The sequence below is a fragment of the Eupeodes corollae genome, chromosome 1 (genome assembly GCF_945859685.1).
Source record: "Eupeodes corollae chromosome 1, idEupCoro1.1, whole genome shotgun sequence".
Lineage (NCBI taxonomy): Eukaryota > Metazoa > Arthropoda > Insecta > Diptera > Syrphidae > Eupeodes > Eupeodes corollae.
In genome coordinates this window covers 87648690-87675413 of record NC_079147.1, presented here as the reverse complement: position 1 = coordinate 87675413, position 26724 = coordinate 87648690, and the positions used below count along the sequence as shown (strand labels likewise).

The following is a 26724-nucleotide window of genomic DNA, read 5'->3' as shown; positions in this document are numbered from 1 at the left end:
AGTTAATAAACAAAACTGCCGTTACTGAGCTCCAAGAACCTATAACCCACGACTGAAACACTAAAAGCCTTTGCATTATGCACGCATGGGATAATTGGATCATTTTATTATTTCTTTTTGCTGAACCTGCAAGTTCATACATCGTTTTCAATGGACAGACAGCACGCACGTGAAGAGGTTCGATAAATTAGCTTGGAAAAGCTTTCCTTCAAAAACTATTAGTGGCTTTGGGGACATTCCGTAACCTATGAGGTCTCCCGACTAAATCCCAATGGATTTTTATTTATGGGACTACCTCAAAGACTGAGTTAACAGCAATAATCCCCGAACTTTAGTGAACCTAAAAGAAGCCGTTCGTCGAGAAATTAGCGCAATTTAATCAATTTTACTGCAGCGCCGTGTTGAACGTAGTTTTCTTTCAAAGATTCATCAAATGTTAAATCCAAAAAAGGTATCGTAAACACAAGATATATAAATACAATTGGATTTCTTCTTTTGATTAATTTTACCGAAATGCATTTCAAAATTTTATTTTGACCAAATTTCGAGGTCACATTTAAATCCGTTCGAATAACTGATACCAGCTCGCCTCTCAATTTTATGGAAGCATCTTTTAATTTAAGTTAAACTTGACTAACTGATGCACTTTTACATCAAGCCAATGTACAATGTAGAGTACCTACACACATGAGGACCTACGTTATTCCCTTTTTACCTAGAGCTACAAAAAATAGTCTGCAAACATAAAAGCTCATAATATTCTGTCTGATGATAAACATTGACTTTCAATAAATGCTTGAGTAGGTACTTAACTTGCATAATATTTTAAGAGCATATATTTTGCCAATATTGCGTTGCATTTATTGGACTGTCAAGAGTATCTATAGCTATTCGCCTTGGTGTATTTAAATTTATAAATAGACCTAAACATAGATATCTGACGTATCTATACATATAACAAACTATCATCCACAAGTTGGTCATAAAGCAACCTCAGCCAAGTGGTTTCTTTTTGTCCTGTTTCATATATAGACCCACAAAACAACAACAGCAACAAAAGCAAGGACTTTGATGTTCATCTCATCGTCGACAACGACGTCGACGTAGTCATATGGTCGTCCGTCGTTGTCAGTTGAAAAATGACTGACACACAAAAAGTCCTTACTCGGCTATATATGACTATACAACTCTTGAACTGACATAAACATGCAGAGCACTTTTGCTGATGATGATGAGGATGGGGTTTGGTTATTCAAGTGAACATCGCTTGCATGAAAAGAGCCACCCGGCCATAGGTCAACACAATCGCCCACTTCGACTTCCCAGAGGGTTATCTTCCCTTTTCCCAAGTCCAAACTCAACGCACAATTTAACCAATCGATTATATTTTGCCATTCACTCGTTCCAAAAGCTTAGAACAGCTCTCCCTTTACATTAACAAAGGTAGACATCATCCAGGACACCCGTAAACAACACAAAACTTATTCTCGAGCCATGAGGCGAGTATACAAATGAAACAGGTATATAAAGTGTATCAATTGAAGAGATTTTCAAAAGGGGCATTCCTTTGTATACATGTTTCTGAACAATCTGTCAATGTTCACTTCGCATATCTATGCACAGGTGGTTTTGAAAAATATAAATAGGTCCATTCATAAACATGCAAAATAGAGTGACATGTATGTGCTTCAGTAAGGCTAAATGCAGCGCTAATAGGCACGAATGAGTTGCACAAGATTTAAGGATTAAGGGATATTTCTTTCCAATTCTCGAAAACTGCATCAAAAAGCTATTTAGTGTTTTTTTTTTTTAAATTATAGACTATTTTGACAATGAGATTTGTTACATCATTCTTATCTGTTATGAGATGGCTTATTAGCCTTTTTTTGACACTATGTATATGGTTTTGAAAAACCTTGTGTAATATTTTCTACGTGTTACTTGTTTCGGACATAATTTGTAAATTCTCTTTAATATATTCCAAAACTTTGGTGTTATGACTTTTAACATTACTTTAACTGTTATAGTCCAGGAATTCTATTGGAAAAGTTCCGACAAAACTGAATTTTGGTAGAGAGATTTCTAAGTTGTAATCTATATACAAAAGTAAAAAGACGTTGTTATGCGACCTACACTGAAAGCTTCATATTTGTGCCAGTCTGTCAATATTTTAACAAAATGTTTGTAAACAAATTTTATGAAAATTAATAAAGGTTGCTTTCAAGAGTCCAAAACCAGTTTTTGTTAGTCTTAAGTTATTCTTTTAGGTTGTCATTTTTTGGAATAAAAGTTTATTAAGATTTTTCAAAAAAAATGTACGTTTCTGTTTTTGTTCCCGATATATTTTTGTCAAAAACCAATAATAAATAGATTAGGATTCAAAAACTATACCTTTTGTCAAAAACGTTAGTCTTTACGGCATAAAGTTTTTTATTGCAATCAATTACGCAGAAACAGAAAAGTAGAGGTCCTACAACAGATTCTTGTGGGAAACATGTATTAAAAAGAACTGGACTAGGCATTCTAAGTTCTGTTACGGTTCGTTATGAGTAGTTTGGTTAGTAAGAAGACATTTAGTTGAAAGGCAGAAAACTTTGAAAGTTATTTTCAAGCTTTCACATAAGAGTTTAATGGTAAATACAATCAAAGGCTGTTAAAAATTCAAATATCACCATTTCGTAACGATGAATCCCAGATGGCATTTCAGATTAATGAAGGATCAAGTATCGCAAGCAAAACAGCGTGCAGGTGGCATATAAACGACCTAAAACGTAACTTTGTCTACCTATGCTCCGCTATGAATTCAAAAAACAACACCATCGCTGAGATCAAACGAATAATTGCTCTCACTAATCACTGCTTCTTTGGGCTACGAATATGAAAGCAATTGAGTAGAAAAGCCCTCTCTCAAGTAACCTAAGTATAGCTATATAAGATCCTCGTAATCCCCGTCCTTCTATACAGTTCAGAAGCATGGACTATGACAAAAGCAGATAAAATCACCTTGGGTCGTTTCGAGAGAAAAGTTATTCACGTGATCCTCGGTCCCGTATGCATAGAAGGTGAGTCGAGGAGAAGATGGATCAATGAACTGTACGGGCTTAAAATTAACGTAGACTTAGTCAGAAGGATAAAAGTCCAACAACTGGGATGGCTCATGTAAAGCGCATGCAAACCAAAGCTCTCCCGAGTCGAAATTTTGGCAATATTTTCGTCCCCAAAATTCAGGTTCTCTGAGGTTCAAATAGATTCAAAAGAAGATCACTTTCATCCTTGTCATTTCCACCATCATTGTTGTCATTGTCATCATCTTCAACAGTGACAGCAAAAAAAATGGAATCAAACGACTAGGTAGGTAGGCTTATTAAGTATGAAAAAAGGCCGTGGATCATTTGGCGGTTAAAAGTGAAAAGTGATCTCACCCAATATGAAGCGTTAAACTGTAGATATCTATTTAACGACCGAGCTAGATTGAGACGTTTGTACGGTGAGGTCCTAGTTCACACAGGACCATAGCGAATTTGTTAATTCCTTGCAAGAGGCAGTACCCAAAAACTTTAGATGGCATAGGCTGGGATGTAACCCAAGACCTCTGGCATGACAGTTCAACGTACTAACTATCATCATCATAAGATTTTTAGTAATTGTCAGGCTTTTCCACAAGACCTTTTCACTTTCAATAAAACATGGTTGGACGCCACTATCTTTAACATATAACTTTTTGATCAAGAGTTCTTAGTTTTCAGGAAAGACCGTCAAGTGGATAGAACTTATTTAGTAGGTGGCGGGGTCTTAAAAGTAATTAGAAATAACTTTCTTACAATTTCCATAACATTCCCTTTGCACCTTACAATTGAAATTGTTTTTGTTGATTATATGTATGTGTCTGGTTTGGACAGTAATATTCTTCTTTAAGGTGGCTTTAACCTCCCATACAATAGCTTGGTCACATCAAAAGATGAATCTTACTTAGAAGCTACATTGTGTTTGACGCAACATTAGCTTATATTACTACACCATATTATTAGACGCTATAAGTAGGGCAGTAGTTCAATGAATCCCTGCTACAAATATAGATATATACCATCCCCCAACGTTGTTCTCGACTTGGACGGCCATTTACTAAAAAACAGTAATTGGAGTGACTATTCATATTCTATTAACTTTCGGAAAGCTAACTTTCAGAAACCTTCTGAAAAAATACCCAAATATTTTATGTTCTGTCATCCATTGTATAGGAAAGATCCTAACATGCTACAAAAACGAAAAATAAGGCTTGAAAAGACCTCACAAAAACCATGTCCCCTGAAGATTGTGATATATATGTTATCCTCGCTGAAGTGCTTAAATCTCTCACCAATTACTCATATGTGGAATATATTATATATGTACTAGCAGACCCGACCACGCGTTGCTGTGGCTGAGTAATTAAGGAAGGGCTTAATAGGCAAAATTGAACACTAATTTAAATAACATTTTTAATTTTATTTTATTAATAAATACTATGATTAACATAAATTAAATAAAATCACAGTTAAAGTTTACTGAAGTGCCAATCGATGAACAATATTTTTGGTCAACCTGTCTTTTGTCAACTCAAATAAACTCGATGGTCTCCCTACACATGAACAGGCCATGTATAATTGTCCATGAGAGAAACATAGATTCTCTAAGTCTAAGCCACAAATAGACATTGTTTGTCCTTGTGATTTGTTAGTAGTCATCGCGAAAGCTAAACGGATAGGATGTTTGCAGTCTTTTGAAAGGTATTGGAGAATCTGACGGTATCATTGGAATGCGTGGTAACAGAACGATTTCTTCTTTAAACTTTCCTGCCAAAATAGTTGCTTCGAGAACATTTCCGGTGATTTTTTGATTACCAAACGTGTATCGTTTCATAGTTTAGGGGGGTTCAAATTACGCAGAAGAATAATCGGTGATCCAATTTTTAACAGAAGATTGTGTGGTGGCATTCCTGATATGTCTAAAGAATTCAAAATATTCAATTGGAAAATTCATTGCCTCATCTTCATCGACAGTAGCGTCGATTGACTTAAATGACATTATCGCCTGGTAATAATTGTTGTGTCTGTTAGTTAATTAGATCTACATCAACATTTTTTGCTGCCAAAATAGCACGATTACTGAGCTAATTGTGATTTAGATAGTTATTTATTATATCTGGGAAGACACTCTCCATCAGATCATTTTTAGTTTCAACAACAGTACAGAAATTGTCTTGCAATTTTATGTATTGGGTATCTTAAATAAATTCCACTTCACCGTTTCCAATATCTAATAGTGGCTGAGAAAATACTCGTGCTGTTGGATCATTTTGGAGTTGTACTCGCATGTTTTTTATTAACCTTAGTGTTTCGACGTTTCTCCATAAAAATTATTGTTTTAAAAATGCATTGATTTCATCAGCAAAAGTAGAGCTAGGAATCACTTCCAATGTTTTCCAAAAATCACCAGATAATAGTAGAATAGCTCCACCAAAAATTCTGTCATTACTGTTTAAATCCTGCAAAGTTCTATTTAATGCTTCGAGTGAATGCTTATGAGCCATGGTACACTCATCCCAAATTATGATTGAACTCTTTTGTAACACTGTAGCCATTCAACTCCTTTTCTTAATGGTACACATAGCATTTGCATTTTTATGGACATCTATTGGTAACTTAAAAGCAGAATGTGCTGTTCGACCACCATCTATAACAAAGTAGCAGCTATGCATGATGATGCAATTGCTAATGCAATTTTCTTTTGTGACCGTACTTTCGCAAGGATCAACGATATTAAATATGTTTTACCGGTTCCACCTGGAGCATCCAAGAAAATGAAACCACTTTGTTTAGCATCAACAACCCACATAATCCGATTGTATACAATTTTTTGTTCGTCAGTTAATAATGGTTCATTATTAGCAACAATTTAGCTAAATCAAAATTATTAAATTGTTCTTCTCGCTGCAAATCGCTATTCACTAAGTCTATAGCTAGACGATTAGGTGATGGCATACCATAATGACTAAGTATTGATTTTGAGATCAAAAATCATAAGTTTTCTATTAATATCAATGCTTCATTATACATATCTGGTGAGAAATCTAGATTTGGACTTTGTTTTGTTTGTTTAAGTCGGTATAGTATATCTTCAGTCATGTAGTTTTTATATTTTTCCCACAGTATAGATGACTGTGTTGGAAAACATGTCGTCAAGATGATGGCAAATAGTTGACGAATACAACTTGGCGAGGATGTTAAAGCTGCATCAGCAAGTGTCAGATCCCAATGATTGTCATCTTCTAAAAGTTGCAACTCACGACATGCATCTTAATACGTACTGAAAACTCGACCATTTACTTTTCGTACAAATTGGAAAGAGATTGGTCCAGGAACATTAACCAACAACAAGCGCAAAAAGAAGCATTCACGTTGTTTTGGATGTACTGTATAAAATCGCCCCAGTGTCTTAGCTTAAAATATACCTGCTATAAAAGGATGTGGTTCTCCTTTTTTACGTGGCTCCCATTTTTTAGTTGACATGTTCCATGTAAAATAGCATGGAATATCGGTATACAATAATGTTCTTGCGAATTGGCCAAAGGCATCAGTTTTTTGACAAAGTGAGAAAAATCCAGTTAACGTCGTTTTTGGTGGTTCAAATGCTCTTTGAAAAACATTCTCTTCAAGATGCACTGCAAGATGTTGGATAGATGGTTCTCTGTGGTGTATGGGAAAACTAAGTATACGCCAGATAGCTTCGTTGCTGCTAATGAATCTGCCCATTTGGAATCGTGCTATTTCGTCTTTTTCATTTATGTTTTGTACTCCAAACATGGCTTAATCACAGCCCTTATTGACGTACTTGCAAATGTAGCTCAACATTAATATGAGCCTTGTATTTTTTTGAGAGCAGTGGTGAGTACGGTACCACCCATTGAATGTCAATTTCTAATTGGTAAAATTTGACGTTCATATTTTAAATGTGTGACCACCGTTATCGACGTTTCTACGGCGATACATTTTTTACATTTTCCATGCCTGCGATGTCAATTTGGATTGCACGTAAATGTTATAAACAAATCTTGACGTCCGTAATGACGGACATAAGTCATCGCGTCCTGAATGTAATCTTGCATGTTTCGTGGACTACCGATGTAGCTTGAAGGTAAAATAACTGCACTGCTTATTTCATTGGTGTTTAAGTTTCCATCGATGTTTCCAACAACAGCATCTTGTAAGTGGATGTATTCCTCTGATCGTAATTTAGCTTGGTTAAACCGAATAAATCGTAAACGTTCGCTTTCAATCTTAGCAAACATATCTACAACGTATTGATGATATAACTGACGATATCGAAGAATATAATTGTCCTGATTGTGTCTAATCATTATCGATGCGCGTAGTAATTCATTGAACTAACTTTTTTACTTAATTCATTACCATTGATGGGATCACACTGTTTGACATTGATGTAATATTCATCTTGTCCTTGCCAGAATATCAATGGGTACTGGAGTGCGTAGTACAAACGGTGTATATCTGAAATTCTACTCACTGTATTATCTCGGTGTGTAATTTTAATAGATCTGTTGTCAACTGGATCACCGACCATAATAATAGCAACTTCATCTACGGTTGGCGCATTGAATCTGCCAGCGTGCTCTCCTGATGGTACTTTGTCAGCTTTGATGACAATTTGATAATTGTCATTTTTCAATTTTTGTGGTAATACACTTTTGAACAGTTGATTACGGTTCTTTAAAAATATTTACAACAATACTACAATTGTTCTCTCTTCTGCTTGTTCAATAAAATTATATTGGCATCGAGTTGTCACATGTTCTTCACAACTGCCCATGAAGTAGATTTGGAGAAATTTTGGATCTTCATTTGGCATTGGCATCAATGATCCAATTTTATGGTACTCTTGGCCTTGAATTTTAAATGTTGTTTCAAAATTACAACCATCAGATGAGAGATTTGTCCATCTCACCGACGGTAACTTTGGGATCAGCTGAGTTTTATTTCAAAGTCAAAATATATTTCAGAAAACATAATGATAATATATAATTAGAACAGTAGATTTTATATAAAGTATTTTTCAACATATGTAAACAATTTAGACCATTACTCGAAATATAAACTATCCCATATCTTAATTTAGACCACATTACACATAAAATGCCAACTTTCTTCGAAATCGGTTGACTTGGTGAAGTGTTCACTGGGAACATACATAATGACACTTGATTTTTATATATTAAGATATAGAAAATTATAAGTTAAACTTTACCCTAAAAGCTTTTGGAAATTCGTCAATACAAAAAGAAAACTGATGGCTATCTAGTAAATTGTACTTATAAAGGGTAGTTCAATTTTAAGGGCCAATATTGATTGTGAACCAAACATAAACGTCACGTTTTTTCTGCTATTCATTTGACATTGCTCAATTTCAGACTATTTCACTTTGATATGAAAAGATACAGAATCGAGCAACTAGTTAAAGTTATTCAAGCTTATTAAAAAATTGGCGTTCGTGCACTTCGTTACTTTGTTGGTCATTTAATCGTCCAATTGTGAGTACAATCGGAGATGTAAAAACATCAGTGCGCGCTCGTTCTGCAAAAAATATTGCTGCTATTCGCGATAGTGTGGCTGAAGAGCAATCCACCTCAATTCCTTGTCGTGCCCAACAATTGCAACTCTCAAGCTCTTCGTTGATTTACATTATACATAAGGAATTTGCATTTACACGCTTACAAGGTGGCATTTGACTCAAGAACTGAAGCCTCTTGACCATTTCAAGCCTCGTTAATGGTCGAATGGTAATCCAAGAGTGATTGTCGAAAAACAAATGCACCCACAACAAGTGACTGTTTGGTGCGGCTTATTGACTAGCAGCATCATCGAGCCGTATTTTCTCCAAAATGACGACGTTATCTTTCGATAAACGAACTAGCCCGAACTTTAAGATATGAATGTGGACGATATGTGGTTTCAAAAGGACCGTGGCACTTGTCCACAGCTAAAGAAACAATCTTTTGCGCTACAAATTAAATGGCCATGTTATCTCACATGATGGTGATGTTAATTGACCGCCAAGGTCATGTGACGTAACACCGTTGAACTGCTTTTTTTGAATCTATTTCAAAGAAATAGTATACGTCGATAAGCCATCAACAATTCCAGAGCTATAGTATGAGATAAATATGACTCAGCGCCATTGAAAAATTGGACCATCGGATAGAGTTATTTTGTCGTTGTTGTGGCCAAACCAATGTTATTATAATAAAAAGAAATAACAATATTTCCTTAACAATTTTGCACTACTCTTTTAATTTATATAACTTACGTTGTGATTCAGAATTCTGTAGTGCATTTCCTAACATTTTTCAGCAATCTTTCATTGACACTTTCATAGAAATAGATTAGAATTTCTTACTATACTTGAGAGCCTGTCCTCAGATTACCTTAAGTAATATTGAAATTACGTTAGATAAAATCTTATAATTCTTGGACTTACTTAAAGTTGATTATTCTTCTGGACCAGATGGAATTTATCTTACTGGCTTGAAAAAATGTAAATCAGTAATAGCATCTCCAGTTCCACGCATATTACATCTGTCAACAAGGGGTTAGGAAAACTTGGACTTTTTCTGTAAATTATCCTTTTTTTTAAATTATACTGCATTTTCAAAAAAAAAATCGTATTTAACCTAATTATAATATCCCTTTATAAGTGTGACTTTTAATAAGCTTTTAGTAAAGGAAAAAAACACACCCACTTCACAGAATTATATTTATAAGCTTAAGATCAAAAGTAGGTTCTCATGCCCTGCAAGCCTTCAAAGATAATGGATTTGATGCCCTTATCCTATCCCCAACATAGCGTTATCTTTGAATACAAATTTCAATTTTATTTTTGAATTCATAATTAACGCTAATATTATAGCTTCTCTAATTGAATATAAAAATAAAGTGTGAATATATCAACTTCGTATACATAACATGCCTGGATCAGAACTGTAATCCCCTACGTGTAAACCCCAAAGCTCTTCTCAAAAAATTCAGAAGCTTAATCCATAAACCTCAGCATTAATTTTCTGTTTTTTTTTTGTATCTTTAATAAATATGTAATTTACTTTGCCACAAAAAGGAACTTCAATCAAAGCCAATTTTACTAAGAACCATGAACCACACGTATTCGTACTCGTATATGGTACACTGTGGCGTATACTCACTTACTCGCTGTACGCTAAAAGGTTAAATGCATTATATGTACGTTGTTGGTTGAGAGTCGTTATCCTGACAATTCGCCAACATAATCGGCTCTTCCATAAAAACAATTACGCTGCTTTTTACATTCCTGTTTCCGTGATGTTATTTCGTTTTTCGTCCTTTTAGCTTTTTTTTGTTTCTGGTTTCCGTTTCTGTTTTTACTTTACTTTGGCATTGCTTTGCTTTGCTTGGCTTTTTGATGTGTACTAGAGCTGGTTTTATGTTCCTCAAAATGATAATGCCTCATGGTGGCTGATTTTTACGACCTCTCCGCGCAGCTCCGCGCCAACCCCCGGTCGTGACTGTAGTCACTCGTAAAGCTTTCTGTTTTCTGTTAGTTCAAAATTTATATACGGATAGGGTGTTATCGAAAGAAGTCCTATGACGTATGAGGTACATCATGTACAATGTATTTAGTTAAACGATTCTTAGACCGGAAATCGTAACGAATGGAGCATAAAGTAGGTCATCATTCTAAAGATTTGTGACATCATCAGTGCTAGTTGAAAGGATAATAATAAGGATAGGCAAGGATAAGAGCACAAAGTTTAATTCGCATTTTAAATATAGGGCAAGTATTTAAACCTTATGTTGAAAATGGATTGAATGAAAAACTGCCATCTGTTGAATTGAGTTCGAATTATATGTCCATTAAGTCGGTTAAAAATACTTTAAATTTTTGGTCTGTTGATGATTGATGATGCTCAATACGTTCTTTTATTTAAATAAATAAATTGGGTGGCGTAGCAGTCCGTTTGAACACTAGGGCCTTGTGACTGACAACTTTCAACCATTTCTTGTGCGAGTACTGTTGTCAGGGATGGAAGGGACCCACAGTTTTAAGCCGAATCCGAACGGCAAATTTGAGAAAGCACTTTTCATTACAAGAATTACTCTTGGAGAATTTGTCAATTCCTCGCAAGAGGCAGTACTCGTGAAAAAAACTTTAGGTGGCATAGGCAGGGATCGAACCCAAGACCTCTCGAAAGACAGTCCATCGCACTAACCATCATGCCACTGGTACTACTCGTGCCTTTATTTGTATTTGTCTTTTATGTTCAAAGGCGAAAGCTATTTTTGAAAGTTTACAAAACTTAATTTTCTCTAGACGTTTTTTTTTTATTAAGCGAACACTGGGTTTTGTATACCTTAAGTATGCCAAAGAAACAGTGTGATCATTAGAAAAAGAATGAAGGGTTTGATAGGAGGTGTCGGTGAACATTGATTTTCTAAACATTGTAATGATAGGAAAAAATAGAACGTGGCAAGTCATTCCACATTCACGTAGTACGGCTATAAAATGAATATCTGTACTTCATGGTACGGCTCAATGGTAAACTAATGGGCATTCCTAGAAGTGCGGGTATTACAGTTAAATTGTTTAAGGGGGAGGAACTGGCAATTGGCTATTTCAATAGGGCATAATTCGTTAAAATAACGTTAAAAAAAGGTGAGAAAAAAAACTTTGCGACGATGTTCGAGCGACGTAATCGAGTTGATGATGTTAATGTCATCAATTATTTTAAAAGCTCTTCTTTGAATACTGTCCAAGAGGCTTAATTAATTTACTGGAGCACCAGCCTAGAGACGAGAGTTAAATCAAGTTTCGGACGTATATAGGTTTTATAGATTTTAGCCAGATCTGACGGAGAGACAAATTTCTTGCAACGTCTCAGAAAACCTAGACATCTTGCGGCATTGTTGGCGACATCATGTATGTGATCGCTCGACAAAAGGTGGTTGGTGATGCGCATTCTGACAATGTCGAGATTTTCTATTTCATTGATGCAAGTGCCAGTCATAGATAGGAGCAAAGAGGGTATATCTGGCTTTAACGCTACAAGACAGCATTAAGTTTTTGAACCTTTAAATTCCACAAGATTTTACATTCCCCATTCTACAATGCTGTGTATGTCGGATTTTATAGACAAATCGTATTCTGCCGTTGCAGTTCTACATCCGAAAAAAGAGTTGTGAGTCTGGAAACGAATATGAAAAGCTAATATTACTATCGTCAATGAAACAATGCATTGGATTAGAAGTTGCAGACAGGAGTTCATTAATATAAAGAAGAAAGAGTGTTGGAGATAGAACAGAGCCCTGGGGAACACCAGCATGTATTTTATGGGTATCAGACTTGAATCCCCCAAAAGCAACTTGAATTGAAAGATAATTTCTAATCCAAAAAAGAAGAGATTCTTCGATACCAAAAGCACGAATTTTTAATAAGAGAAGAATTTGCCAGACTTTATCAAATGCCTTTGAAATATCAAGTTCATAAATTTTACTTTCTCCAAAACGATGTAAAGATTCGTTTCACTGTTCGGTGAGATAAACCATGAGATCACCAGTAGACCCATTGCTACGAAAGCCGTATGTGGATCATTCCTAAAGATATTTCCTAACTTGATAATTAATGACCGTTTCCATGACCTTAGTCCTTAGTGCTATCGAACAGTAGTTTGCCAAACATACATTGGTCCCATAGAATCATTCACGCGTTCAAGAACTGAGGAATTCCCTGCTAAGATGGAATTTTCGAATAACTGCCTTGGAAACAAGTTAGCTTCATCAATAGAGGTAACTAAAGGAGTGGCATTGAAAACAAACGTAGAAACCGAGAAAATTCCTTATGTTCCCTCATGGTGAAGAGAGAAAAGTACCTTCCTATTAAGAGTGCTTATAATTCATGACAGGCCATTTTTTTAATGACCAGATAGCTAAACAAATGTATGTAAACGAAACAAAAGCATTAAAAGCTTATTGGCTGAAAGTGAAAATTATTATTTTGTAAATTCCGGAGCTGCTTAATCTACGTCTATTAGAAAGATATCTGTTTTGTACTATAAAGGTTTGTGTGTGTACTATAAAGGTTTGTCCAGAATAATTTTATCAACAAAAAACAACGTTTTTGATATCTACTTGATATCTAAAGGCTTGCAAAAATTGTCATTGTTTGTTTACAATAAATAAATACTAAAACAAATTCGTAATGAACAAAATTATTTTCGGCTCCAATATTTCAAAAACAAATGTTTAAAATGTTCAACTTGTTTCATCTTTTACAAAATTTTGTCAATAATATTGAAAAAAATGCCAATTGGCCAATGTTAGCAAATAAAAAACGAAATCCTACCAAAAATACCGACCTAAATTCTTTTAACTTTCGTACATTCGGGGGACCGATCACATCACAAGAACCGGCAGAGATTTTGACCTCAAATATATTTTGTTTTACACGTAATACCATCAAAATATGCGTTAAGAACTTTCAAATTAACTAAATATGTATGTAATTTTAAACAATATCAACTCAAAAACGGGGTTAGAATCATTCATTCGAATAAAAAACATCAGTTTCTAGATTCTTATAGGTTTTTTGTTTTTACAAAAAAAGTTGTTAATCTAAAAAACATTATTTAAAGTTAACTAAAATACTTAGCATGTGGCAAAGTAACTTTGATTTCAATATTTCTTCTTATCCTCGAAATATTTTAGTCCAACACCAATGTCTAATAACTTTTAGTAGCATTTTCGAAAGTTTTTATTTCTTATGAAAAGAATGCAGAAGAACATAATATTTTTTATAGAATGAATAATTTCTAAACCAATACTTTTATTTAGTCTAAAGATATTCGAGTTGAAAATCTCTTTACTAATTTTTGTATTTTATGCAGATATTTATTTTTTAGAAAAAGATTTCCATAGGATTTTTCTAAACTTCATACAAAATCTTAAAAAAAATACATTTTTCATAAGGTGAAATTAGTGTGAAGGAATGTATCTTAAATAGTTACCAAGATATTCCAGTCGATATTTTAAAAGCTGTCATTTTGAAACACGTACAGACAGAAAATATATCATCTCCCAAACAGGAAAAGCAATTAGAGTACAATAAAAATTGCCACATTTTCATATGGGCATATTTTATAACTTTTATTAAAACATTACATTCTTCTATTCTAATGAAGTTGGTGCATTAATGCAGAAGATTCCAAGAAAGTATTTTGCAAGCTTTTGCTTACTAAAATTTTACGAAAAACAAATTTATATTTCCTGGTATGTAATTAAGTCATAAACAGTGCACAGCTATACCCTACAACCTCATCCTTTCAACTTCTGAGAACATAACGTAATGTAAATATAACAAAACATTTTATGTTTGTATATTAAAATTTAAGAACTATTTTATTATAATAAAGTTATCAGAATCATGTCCTTCATAAAAATAATAAAAGGGTTACATAAGTAAATAAAATAAAATATACTATATTTAAGTTAATAGTAAATAAATAAATAAACAAGCAAATTATTTAACAATAAAATCAAATAAATAACCAATAATAAATAGTAAATAATAAATAACAAATAATAAATAATAATTAATAATGAACAATAAATAATAAACGAAAAATATTAAGTAATTAACTAATAAATAATGCTCAAATAAATAAATAAATAAATAAGTAATAAATAACAAAAATAAATTAATACATTTTTAAATGTTAAATTGCACTACCATAGGGTTGTCAGAAATATCACAGTTCATTAAGAAGTTATCAGTTAATTTTCGAATTCTTGTGCAAATCAATTCAACACCTGTTTGATTGCGAAGACCATTAGTTGAATGATGACAGGATAGATTACAATGAGAAAAAAATGTAAACCATATCCTCATAACCAAAGACTTAAACAAAAATATATTATACTTAATCAGAAAGTTATTATGGAGGTAAAATTTGTACACTAATAAATTTAAAAATTTCGGAGGCAATATCAAAGAAGAGTGGAAAGTTGTTAACAATGTCTTAAATAGGCAAATTAACAAAAAACATATACTGGAAATTGAAGTGAAAAATCAAATACTAAAAACCCTGTTGAAATTACTAATGCATTGAATAAATGTTTTGTATCTATTGCAACTGAATCAAAACCATGCAAAACAATTGTAGTTGTGATATTTTTTTAAATATGGCTTGTGAAGGTTTACCAATAATCTTTTAAAAAAGATTGCTTTTTATGTTTCTGATATTTTAGCCTACATGTTCAACAAGTTTGTTGTATTTTTCCAAAATCCCTGAAAGTTTCGAAAGTTATACCGTTGTTTAAGAAAGGCAGCTGAAAATGTTTAAGCTAATATAGACCCATTTCCATCCTTCCTACTTTATCAAGTTATTTGAAAAGCTTTTGAAGTTGCGAATGGGAACATTTTTAAATAAAACAGGTCAATTTGGATTCCGTGAAGGTCACTCAACAGAAAATGCAATATTAAAAATATGCAGCGAAATATGCGAGGGTTCTAACAAAATAAGTAATACCATGGAATTATTTATTGACATGACCAAAGCGTTGGATATTGTCAACCATGATATTCTTTTGAACAAACTTTATTAAGCTGGTTTTAAAGGTGAAATCCATATCTGGTTTACTTCCTATGTAAGCCACAGGAATCAAAAAGTTAAACTTGGAAATGTCTTCAGCGAGGTCATGAATATTAGTATTGGTGTGCCTCAAAGTTCTGTATTCGACCGGTTTGTTTTAAATGTATGTGAATTCCATATTCCAGCAACATTTTAGTAGTAGTGTAACGGTTTTTGTTGATGATCTGGCTTTTACTTACGAAAGCAGTAACTTATTTGAATTTTTAAGACAATGGTTTTCAAAACTTAAACTATTAGTAAGCGAAAAAACAAAGCTTTTATGATTTGCAACTTACAAAATGTAAAAGCAATATATTGCGAAATTTACTTTCACTCTGCGGAATATAAGAAAATTTGCATGTTCACCCACACTTGTAATAGTAAAAACTTCACCGAAAATGTTTTCTGTTCATCCATTTGTTTTAAAATAGAGTCGATTGAGAGTTTAAAATATCTAGGTATTTTAATTGGTACAAATCTGAACTGGGAAGCCCACCATCACAGTTAAAACATTACATTTTATCTGTTACTCGAAACGTTTTTAAGTTAAGACCATTTTGTTCAAATCCTTGTTGGTAACAATATACTACGGACTCGTTCACTTGAAGCTGCAATATGGTATATATTGTTGGGGAGGCACTTATTGCAATACACTTGAACCTCTTGTTTTGTCTCAAAAGCATATAATAAGAATTATCTGCAAGAAGAACAGATTTATCAGCACATGGCCTTTATTTGAAAATCTTCATATCTTACCGCTAAAACATCTGTATTTTTATAAAGTACTTAAAATTTTCTTTATGCGTAGGGGTTTTATTTCCGCAATTCGAATCTTAATTTTGTACAGCTTGAGTATAATGACAAATTTGTATTTAACGTTCCAGCCTCTAACAAAACCCACTACAAGAATCAATGACATAGCACCTAAACTCAAAACGAACGGAACCTCTTTTTCAATAAAGTCAAAATATGGGTCTTCACAATGGATACCTCAGAAATCAAAAATTTATTGATACATGTAGTTTAATAAACTTTGTATTTTTTTATATTCTTTATGTTAAAAAAATTAAATTTGTACAATTATGTTCTTCTTATAAATTAACATTATTTATAACATGTGGCATAAATCGTGACCCCACACGTACTATATATATTTAAGTTTCTTTTTTTAAAGGATCATTCGTCACTAGCCTTAAATGGTGACAGAATTACTTTCTTATCTTTGTCTTTTTTTACAATCCATTTTAGAGCATGTCATTTAAATTTATTAGCTTGTAAATTATTGTAAAAATTAAAAAGATAAATAAAAATAAAAAGAGAAAAATTAAGCATCATTTTTAAAATTTTGTTTTGACACTATTGAAATTTGTTAATATGGGAGATTGTGCAATTACCCCACACCTGACATCCATACAATAATATTGCTTGAAACACAACCCTTTGTATAGAAATTTTATTTTCAACACTTAAATGCGATTTTCTATTTATAAGCAATTATACAATTTTAATTCCAATACTAACTTTTTATATTATTTTACTAATGTGCTCTTTAAAGATAAGCCGCTTGTCAAGATTAATTCCTAGATATAGCACATTAGACTCCCATTTTATAGTAGTGCCGTTGACTTCCTGCTCAATACTAGAAAGAAACAATCGCTTTCTTTTTCTCGTGAAAAAGTTTGATTTAACCTTTCCACCATTTAGTTTAATTTTCCATTTGTGATAATATCTTATTAAAATGTAAAGTACATTTTGAAGACTGGTCTCAATATTGAGACAAAGAACTTAGCCTTTAGGGACACCATTCTGAAAATTAACTAACACGGATTTATATTTATAACCGAACACTTAAAACCATCTTCGTGATAAAAACTTTGAATTGTTTTTATGAGAAAACTTGGAAGAGCATTATGCCAAACAGAGTCGAGAGCTTTTTCGATGTCTAATAGGACCATATCTAAAAACCTTCTTCAGAACTATTATTTTTGATTATGTCACAAGTCCTAAAGACTTGATGTGAAGTGGCTCCTGAATCTAAACTATTAGTCAGTAAAAATATGGTTTTCTTCAATTAATAAGCTAAGTTTTTTTTGGTAAAAGCACTAAGATATACTGATCGGCCTATAGCTACTAAGATTTTCCCTGTCTTTACCAGCTTCCAATATTTGTATGACCTTCGCTATTTTCCAGATCTTAGGAAAGTGTTGATTCTTCATACAGGCGTTGATATTAAACGTCAGATACTTTCTGACTGACTTTGGTAAATGTTTGAGGTATAAATTCTGTATGTTATCAAATCCATCGGTTTTCCGTATTCGCAACTCCCTTATTATAGTGGAAACATCATCAACAGAAACGTATTTATCTTGCGATGTTTCTGTAAAAAAAACACATTGGGTGGCTAAACAGTCTGTTGAGAACTATGGCCTAGTGACTGACAATTCTCAACCATTCCTGTGTGCGAATATTGTTGTAAGGAATAGAGGCGACCTACAGTTTTAAGCTGAATCCGAACGGCTTATTTTAGAAAGCACTTTAAATGACAAGAATTACTCTTGGAGAATTTGTCAATTGCTCGCAAGAGGCAGTACCCGTGAAAGAAATTCTAGATAACATAGGCACGGATCAAAACCAAGACCTCTGGCATGACAGTATAACGCACTTACCATCATGCTAGGGGTAATCTGTTATAGAAGATACAATTCTATGAGAAGCAGCGTCTACCAAGCTTATATTATCTAAATCACTTATCTGTTGGGATACTTCATGGGTTTTCCTGAATTCTTCAGCGAAAGCATTCGCCTTTTCACTATCGGTATAAAAGACCTCAGTGGAATTTTTAAGTGCAAGAATTAATCAGTTTTTTTTTATAATTTTAGCAATGTTCCAGAAAGGTTTATAATTTTTTGTTACTGACTAAGTGCTTGGTTCCATTAGATAGGTCGACTTTTTGAATTTCCTGAGAAATGAGTTTATTAAAATACTTCAACTGATGGCAATATACTGGCAAACGATATCGTTGCCACAGTCTTATCATTCAATTTCAAACACGAATATATTCAAGAATATAATCAGGAAGAATCTATTGAGCTAAAAATTTGATCAGAGAAACCTGAAACAAGTTAGTCAACATTTTCTCTCGTTTCGTTTTAACGTTGCATTTTTTCATAGGCATAATTTTCTTAGTTTAAGTTTTAAATCTGATTTAAAAATTATCCAGTTAGTATTTTGTAAGATAAAAATAATATTCCTGTATTACTTCCGAAGGATGAATAACTTGTAACTGTACAGGGTTATGATCCGAAGGTAGTGCTTAAAAAACTATAGGCTGAGACACAGTATCAGCAGTGTTAGTGACGAAAAGTTCCAACACTGAAGGACTTCTTCTTTGACCAGCGGGTTTATAAGTTGGAAACAATATGGAAAAAGGAAATATATTTGTTAGATCCGAAAGTATGTTGCCCCATGAATCTGTATTCATAATCACATATATTAAATGAGATGTGTCATTTGCTGCAATTGAATGGAGTCGTGGCTGGCTTAAGGATTAACACAAATAAGACCAAAGTAATGACCACGGGCCAAAGCGCACGAGTTATTCTAAGGCAGGGAACCATAGAAGAGGTCGAGCAATTTAATTATTTGGGATTTTTTATAGCTCTCGATGGCAGAACGGTCCTGAATGTTAACAGTAGAATAAACAAAGCCCGTAGTGCATTTAGAATCCTTTCTCCTGTGTGGAACTCTATCAAAATATCGCTGCACACCAAATTGAAACTCTTCGAATGCAACGTAAAATCCGTGCTGTTATATGCTTCTGAAACATGGAAATGCTCTGCCAACATCTCTAGCAGACTACAATCTTTAGTTAACCGTTGTCTGTGCTCTATTTTGAGCTGTGGAATACCGGATAGAAAAAACTGGACGTAGACATCATGCAACGGAAATGGAGTTGGATAGACCACACACTGAGGAAACCGGACGACAATATAGCAAAACAATCCGTCCAATGGAATCCCCATCTTAAAAGACGCGTTGGAAGACCAAAGACAACTTGAAGGTCATTAGTTTTGAAGGAGGCTCGGTCTGAAAGTTATTCAATCGTGGCCACAGCTTAGGTAAGTTGGGGTGAATCAAGATAGGTGGAATGATCTTGTTGCTGCCCTATGCTCCAGAAGGAGTTAAAGCGCTGCTGTACTTGCAGCCAGACAACGTAATAATTCAGATTGTAAGTGTTGTCTCTTTAAAAGCGATGAATAGCCTCCAAGAATGGGAAAACGGTAATTGAGAGGTGTGTGAGCTTTGGTTGGAGAGAGCAGCGCCTTGTTTTACTAGCAATCTTAGCTCTTATTTCCAAATATTTGTTTCTACATTGACAGACAAAAGGTTAGTCGGGCAACAGAAAAAAAAAAACAATATTAATTGAGCGCTTACATGAGTCCAAAAGTATTTTAAGGATAAAAACCGAATACTAACTAGAACCGAATTGTTGATACTATCAGAATACATTTAATTGAATCAATTAAAGTCAAAGCGCATAGAAATATCCAAATTTGGACGCAACTGATTTGATGCACTTATCCAAATCTTCTTACTTTTGAGCTATGTAATTCTATGGTAGGTTCTTAGAGCATTTAACATTTTTATTTTCCATTAGTTTTAAATTTTCTGATTACTTACGGAAACACCCTTTAAATTAAAACTGGAAATTACTTCTTTTATTTTAATTACCACCAAAAGTATTCAAATTGTTAAATTAAATTCATAATGGTAACGATAGTTTTTGTTTGTTCATATTATCCTCCCTCAACATCCCCCACTCGAAACAATGCATTCAAATAATTTTAAATTTATTCACAAGATAAATGAAAAACCACCGAGTACATAAATAACATTCGTAGCATTTTTTAAACCTCCATTGTTATTTTTTCGAATACGATTTTCTGCATTGTGATAATTTAAAGCTGGCTCTTCAAAATACAAAAATGTTTATTTTCAACATCCTGAATAAACATAATTTTTGACCAACAATAAAAAAAAATGTATTATATACATAAAAATAAGTGCAAAAGGTTCACACTCTTTTATTGGAACTTATGGAGTGTGTCCAGGGTTGAGATGGGTTTGGGTTTGGCTACGTAGGAGGTTTTTGCCATTCTGCCGTTCTGGAAAAAAATCCCATTTCATTTGTGAAAAAGTAATCAAGAAGTGCAGCTTGCTCTCTGATGAAATTTACACTTCACTGGAGACTGCTGGATGAATTAAAGCATATAGCGTACTCGTACTGTATATTGTGAACTATATGTTTTCATCAGTCCTCCGATGTTGTTTTTATATTATTTTATATTTTCCTGAAGTATTTTTATGATTTTTTTAAGTTTTGCTTTTGATGAAAACTTCAAAGCTACAAATATAAAAATTGAAGTCCTTGGTCCTTTATCAGCACAAGATTAGAATTTTTATTTCTCATTTTGTATGTTGATGCTTTTTTTTAAATTAAAATATGGATTTTATTAAAGAGTTAAAATATTGAAATAGTTTGTTTTGTCTTTGCCTCCAAAGTTTGAAGTTCAAAAAGTTGTGTGGCATGTAGCACCTTCTTGTTAAACCACATTTCTCCAAGTCGTATTCTTCAATAGTAGGCAAAAAAAAGTCGAAACTATAATGCACAAGTCTTGCAATATCTGTAACTAATCCAATCTCTTCAAATTTCTCCACAATTTGCCAATAGTTTACGTAGTTGGAGGATAAATCTTCTCTTAAGACACGATATGTGGATTGATTCCACAGGTAGTAGGTTTTAACAATTTGAATGCGTTGTGCGATAGTCAGACGAACTGGATAGTGCTATAACTCGACCTAAGCTTGAAACTTCTCTGAGCAAAATGAAAAGTAAAAAGGCTGCTGGCATAGATGGCATTCCGATTGAATTCTAATAGAAAATCATCATCTGGCATATTTCAACAAGCTTTATAAAAATTCTCTCGTTCCAAAGAATTTAAACAAGCGTATATATTCGCAATCTTCAAAAAAGTAGATACCAATTAGCCAGAGAACTATAGTGGAATCTCGATTCACAACTCGCTAAGAAAGATTCTAGCTTCAATTCTTTATAAAAGGTTGACGGATTGGATTCAGAACCACAACCGACTAACCGTGTTCCAGGTAGGATTTTGGTCGGGTTTTTGAACTCAAGACCATATATTCGCTCTGACGAGTATTTCCAGACGATTAATTGAGCAGAAAAAGAAATTATATGACTGTCTTGTGGATTTAAAAGCAGCCTTTGACAAGGTAAATAGAAATGCCTTGATGTACAAATTGTCATCCTTAGGAATTTCAAGTGAATTCGTAATGTTTTATTTCTTCAGAACTAAATTCTCTGAATGCCTTGAAACAACATCAGGTCTCCCCCAAGGGTGTGTATTAAGCCCAATATTATTTTCCTTGTTTATTGATGACGTTTGTGATGTATTTCCGGTTGTAATACTCTTTGCGGGTATACAAATCAAAGTTTTGCTCTACGCCGACGATATAGTTTTAATGGCTGGCAATCCATTTACCCTTCAGCTGCAAATCAACAAACTTAAAATATTTTTTGAATCCTGGAGTCTCTGCGTCAATACTAACAAGATAAAAATAATGATTTTTGAACCGCGCCAGAGAAGAAGACTCGCAGAAGAAAACTGGTCCTTAAACAACGCGACTTTCAGGTCATTCATTATTTCAAATTTCTTGTAGTTTTGTTGTCTTACAATCTTGATGTTTCGAAACACGTGAAAGAAAAACGCAACGAAAACAAAGTAACTCTAAACTTGAGGTGGCCTAAGTTTTACTTTAACCAAAAAATCGATCTTAGATCCAAATATCGTGTTTTTCAAACAGCTGTGAACTGCAGCATGTGCTACGGTACCCAAGTTTTTGGATATTTACAACTGGAGGAGTTTAAAGCCGTGCAAAGGTACTTCTTCAAACGCTTGTTCAGATTGCCTACTTCAAAGCACAATTATGCTTAATATGTAGAGTCTGGCATAACACCTCCTTACATTACAAACCTTAATACCAACTCAAACTATATATTGAAAGTTATGAGGAGGGATGAAAGAAGTCTTCACAAATACATTATGACAAAGCTTACCTCCCCGTTTAAGGAATGAACCCAGATAGGTTCTTCAAATGGCACTAATCTATTTTCTTTGGAGTCCAATTTGAACCACTGGTACACCATGTTCAATGATCTGATCGCCAGAACTTCAGTGAACATCTTTCAAAAGCCTCAACAACATTATCAAGAAATTTTTATAGAAAACTCAACCATCAAATAACATCACAGGCTATTTATTTCAGTAACGAGTTTTCTTCTAAGGCTATTAGTTACATATTTAGAGCCCGAGTCCAAATGCTGAATCTTAACTCTATGCCGCATTGAACATCTTCCTTCTTCCACAAATCTGTAGCCTTTGTTGCACAGGAGAACCAAAAGACATCACACACTTCTTTGCATCGTGTCCTCTACTCCAAGAGATTCGATTGTGTATTTCGAACTGAGTTTTCTTCCCCCAACTCGGCTCTATAAAATCCTTAATGGAGACTTTGGATGGCCAACTGTCTATAGATATTACAAACATGCTCTAAATTACAGACAAAGTTTCCTAATAACTAGTTTGTGTTTCGAATCATAAAAAAAATATTTTTATTTCAAAATCATCTCCAAATTTTTGAATTCGCCCTTTATGCTTTAACAAACTATATTTGGGTGACCTTAGCGCATAAATCAGGCTGAATTTAGCCGAAGGCATCTATTATGATGTCTTTAAGAGCCGTTGTGGTTTTTGGCTTATTCGCATAGACCATCTACTTAAGAAAGTCTAACAAAAAAGGCTTGAGGGGGGGGGCATAGTGCCCATTTTACACGGTTAAAAATCTGGGGGTGTTTTTTAATACCGCCTCAGTATTACAGCTGTATACAATACTCAAAAAATTAGTTTTCAATATTTTCAATTTATTAAATTTTTTCTATAATAATTCTGTATTAAATTTGAGTATTTCTTTTATTAAAATGCTCATTTTAATACTAGCCTTCTTATCTTTAATTTCAAAATATTTAAATTTAATTTCAATATTCTACAATCTAACCCGATCTTTATTAAAACCTTAATTCAACCTAGAACTTATTACAAATAAACTATAGTTGACTTAAAATATAATACCTACTCTGATTGCATTTTAATAATAAGGCATATTTTATTCAAATATTATTACTTTTTTTTACTATAATTTAATGTTAAACAAACGGCATAAGTATATCATTATTTTCAAAATTTAATGATTAAATTTGATTAATTTGAAACAGAATTACTTTTAAGTATTTAAAAATTTTTCAGCATTATGTTTCAATATTTCGATATTACATTTTTGGACATAATAAAATCCCATAAATTTTAAAGTGCGTCACCAATGTTTTAAATATTGGAAACATTGTTTTTAACCTTCTAGTTGTACTCCTTTAATTTTTAATACATACGAATTACTTTTCAATCCGTGAGTACTACATTTTAACTTTAATGTATTACTATAACTCGCTGAGCGCGTTAGTCTCCTATATACTTATGTATATTGCTTACATTTCCATGTATTGCATTTAAATATTCAAGTATTGTTTTTAAACCTTTTAATACTTAGTTCTACCCCTGTAGTATTGCTTTCAAATATTGTCGGATTACTTTTTAACCCATGAGCATTAAATTTTAATTTTTTGGTATTACTTTTCAAACCAAAAGATATTATTTTATCGCCCTGTTGCTGTTAGTTTGTTTGCGTGCGTCACCGTCGTCGGCAGTCATGGAATTTATGTTAGACAATTTACTCGGAGTGATAATAAAAGTTAAAAATTTGGAAAATAATACCATAAAATACAAAAAAATTAAAAACCTGAGTAGTAAAAGTGACTCAGTAATATGTTATGAGGATATTATTCTTTCAAGTAAGTAATATTAATTAATTGTAAGTGATTCATTATTAAAGTGCGATTTTTTTCACGATTATTAGTTTTGGAAGGCGAGGATATTGAAGCGGACTTTGTTTTGAGAGATCGGGACTACGACGAGATTCCACTTAACATTCTAAGTGAAATAGTGAGGCAGTATTCGAATTGTGCCTGCTTTTGTGTAAAGATTTGTCCCGTTATCCAAAAGGTGGTTGATTCTGTCGGAGACTTGAGAAAGCAGGACGCAGCTGGAGGCAGCAGTGTTGTTATATACAAGGAAGTAAGTTACTTTTTTTGATAAAAAATATGAGTGTTCTTCACATCCTTAATTCAAAGGGCTTGGAATCCTATATAAGAGCGAGGCAATCGGCATTTATATTAGAAGAATACTCCCGTAGCAACAGCCTCAAGGATTCTTCTCGAAGGACGTTAGTCACATTAGGAACCGAATACTTACGGTCAATGTGTGGAAATTATCCTTCCAAAGAGGCGAAACTTGCTTGTGCAAAAGCAATCATTGCAATCTTTCCGTGCTACAGAATTGAAGATAGCAAAATTGGAGGCTGTGTAAGTACATCTTTTTTTATGTGTACATTTATGTATTATTTACACGTTATCTCAGATAATGGACAGCCTTAAAACTAAGGAATTCTACTCTGCTGACTATGTTGAGTTTGTTCACTTTAAAATTAATTGTTTTCTTTATCTTGAACCACAAATGTATGTATATAAAAATTGAAAAAATTTTCAAAATTGAAAACAATGCTTACTTCTTATGCTTAAAATATAAAAAACAAAGTTTTGAAAATCTAGTTAATATGTTCACTGTCATTAAGACAAACGATAAAATTTGCTTAAAGTATGATGATATTGTTTTTAAGAAACCATTCGAGTGTTACGAAATAAATAACAAAATGTTCATATTGCAACCTTATTTTTATTAATGCCTTTATGTATTTTTTTTTCTATAATTTTAAAAATGTTTTTAAAATAGTTTAAGTCTTCATAAAAAATAAAATGTTTTTTCTAATCTCAAAATATAACAATATGGTTTTTTATTCATAAAAGTTTTATTTTAAAGCAGGTGAATGGGTTACGAATACCTATGATAAAAGCTCAGTAAGTAATTTTGCTTTCATTAAAACACTTTGAATTTGCATTGTTAAAACTAATATTAAAAAAGTGTCTTCTCATTCTACTCAAAAATTAATAAATGTTATGTTATGAATGTAATGCTTTTGTATTACATTTAATAACTTTTTATACTAAAAACGAATTTATTTTTGTATTAAAATCCAATACAATTAACATTATATAATAATCTTTCAATATTTAAAACTAATTTAATTTTTGGTTAAAATTAAACATCATTTGTATTAAAATTTTATTTTTTTAAATTCAAAACAAATCTTATTTTGTGTTGAAATGTAATACAATTTAAATTATATTATATCCGTCCAATATTATAAATTAATCAAAATCTGCATTAAAATTTAATACATTCGGTGTTGATTTAAATTATTTTTATATTCAAATCAAATATATATTAAAATTAAAATGCAATAGTTTGTATTTTATTCTAATATTTTTGGATTTATAACAAATAAAATAAATATTGAATTTCAGGAGAAAATATTAGATTTTAATACAAAATGTATTTACTTCTAATACAAGTTTATAAGAATCATAGACACAATTTTAATAAAAAAGATTTGTTTTTAATACTTTTGGCTTCGAAGTTAATCTTAATATATGTTAAAATTTAATACTATGGACATAGTATGTAATAAGAAAAATTATTTAATTTCAATAAACCATTTATTAATTTTTCAATTTTAATATATGAAACATATTTAATTCTAATATCTTTTCAGCGTTGTCATATATACAACCCTAAAAATATTAAAATTAACGCCAGAATTTTTAACCGTGTACGTCACTACGACGCGAAATAATCATGTCAATAGAGCAGTTTCATGAATTTCGCTGAATTTCAATAGTGCCTTGAGATCTTTGGCAGGAATTCAGGACC

General features: G+C 32.7%; 2 protein-coding genes across 3 annotated transcripts in view; one reads left to right on the top strand and one right to left on the bottom strand.

Moving 5' to 3' along the window:
* Positions 1-26724, bottom strand: part of LOC129938395 (patj homolog) — a 280799-nt gene that overhangs the window by 203670 nt on the left and 50405 nt on the right. The gene's annotated exons all lie outside the window — the stretch shown is intronic.
* LOC129938396 (uncharacterized) lies at positions 24022-25728 on the top strand. The gene is made up of 3 exons (XM_056045931.1): positions 24022-24689; positions 24755-24972; positions 25029-25728. The coding sequence occupies exons 1-3, from the start codon at positions 24548-24550 to the stop codon at positions 25329-25331; spliced, it is 663 nt and encodes a 220-aa protein (XP_055901906.1). The 5' UTR covers positions 24022-24547; the 3' UTR covers positions 25332-25728.

What these genes read in the sequence shown, in the direction of transcription:
- LOC129938396 (XM_056045931.1), top strand. Translation starts at nt 24,548, where the DNA reads ATGGAATTTATGTTAGACAATTTACTCGGAGTGATAATAAAAGTTAAA. An exon ending in TGAGGATATTATTCTTTCAA is followed by an intron (nt 24,690 to 24,754) that starts GTAAGTAATATT and finishes CACGATTATTAG; the next exon opens with TTTTGGAAGGCGAGGATATT. An exon ending in GTGTTGTTATATACAAGGAA is followed by an intron (nt 24,973 to 25,028) that starts GTAAGTTACTTT and finishes CTTAATTCAAAG; the next exon opens with GGCTTGGAATCCTATATAAG.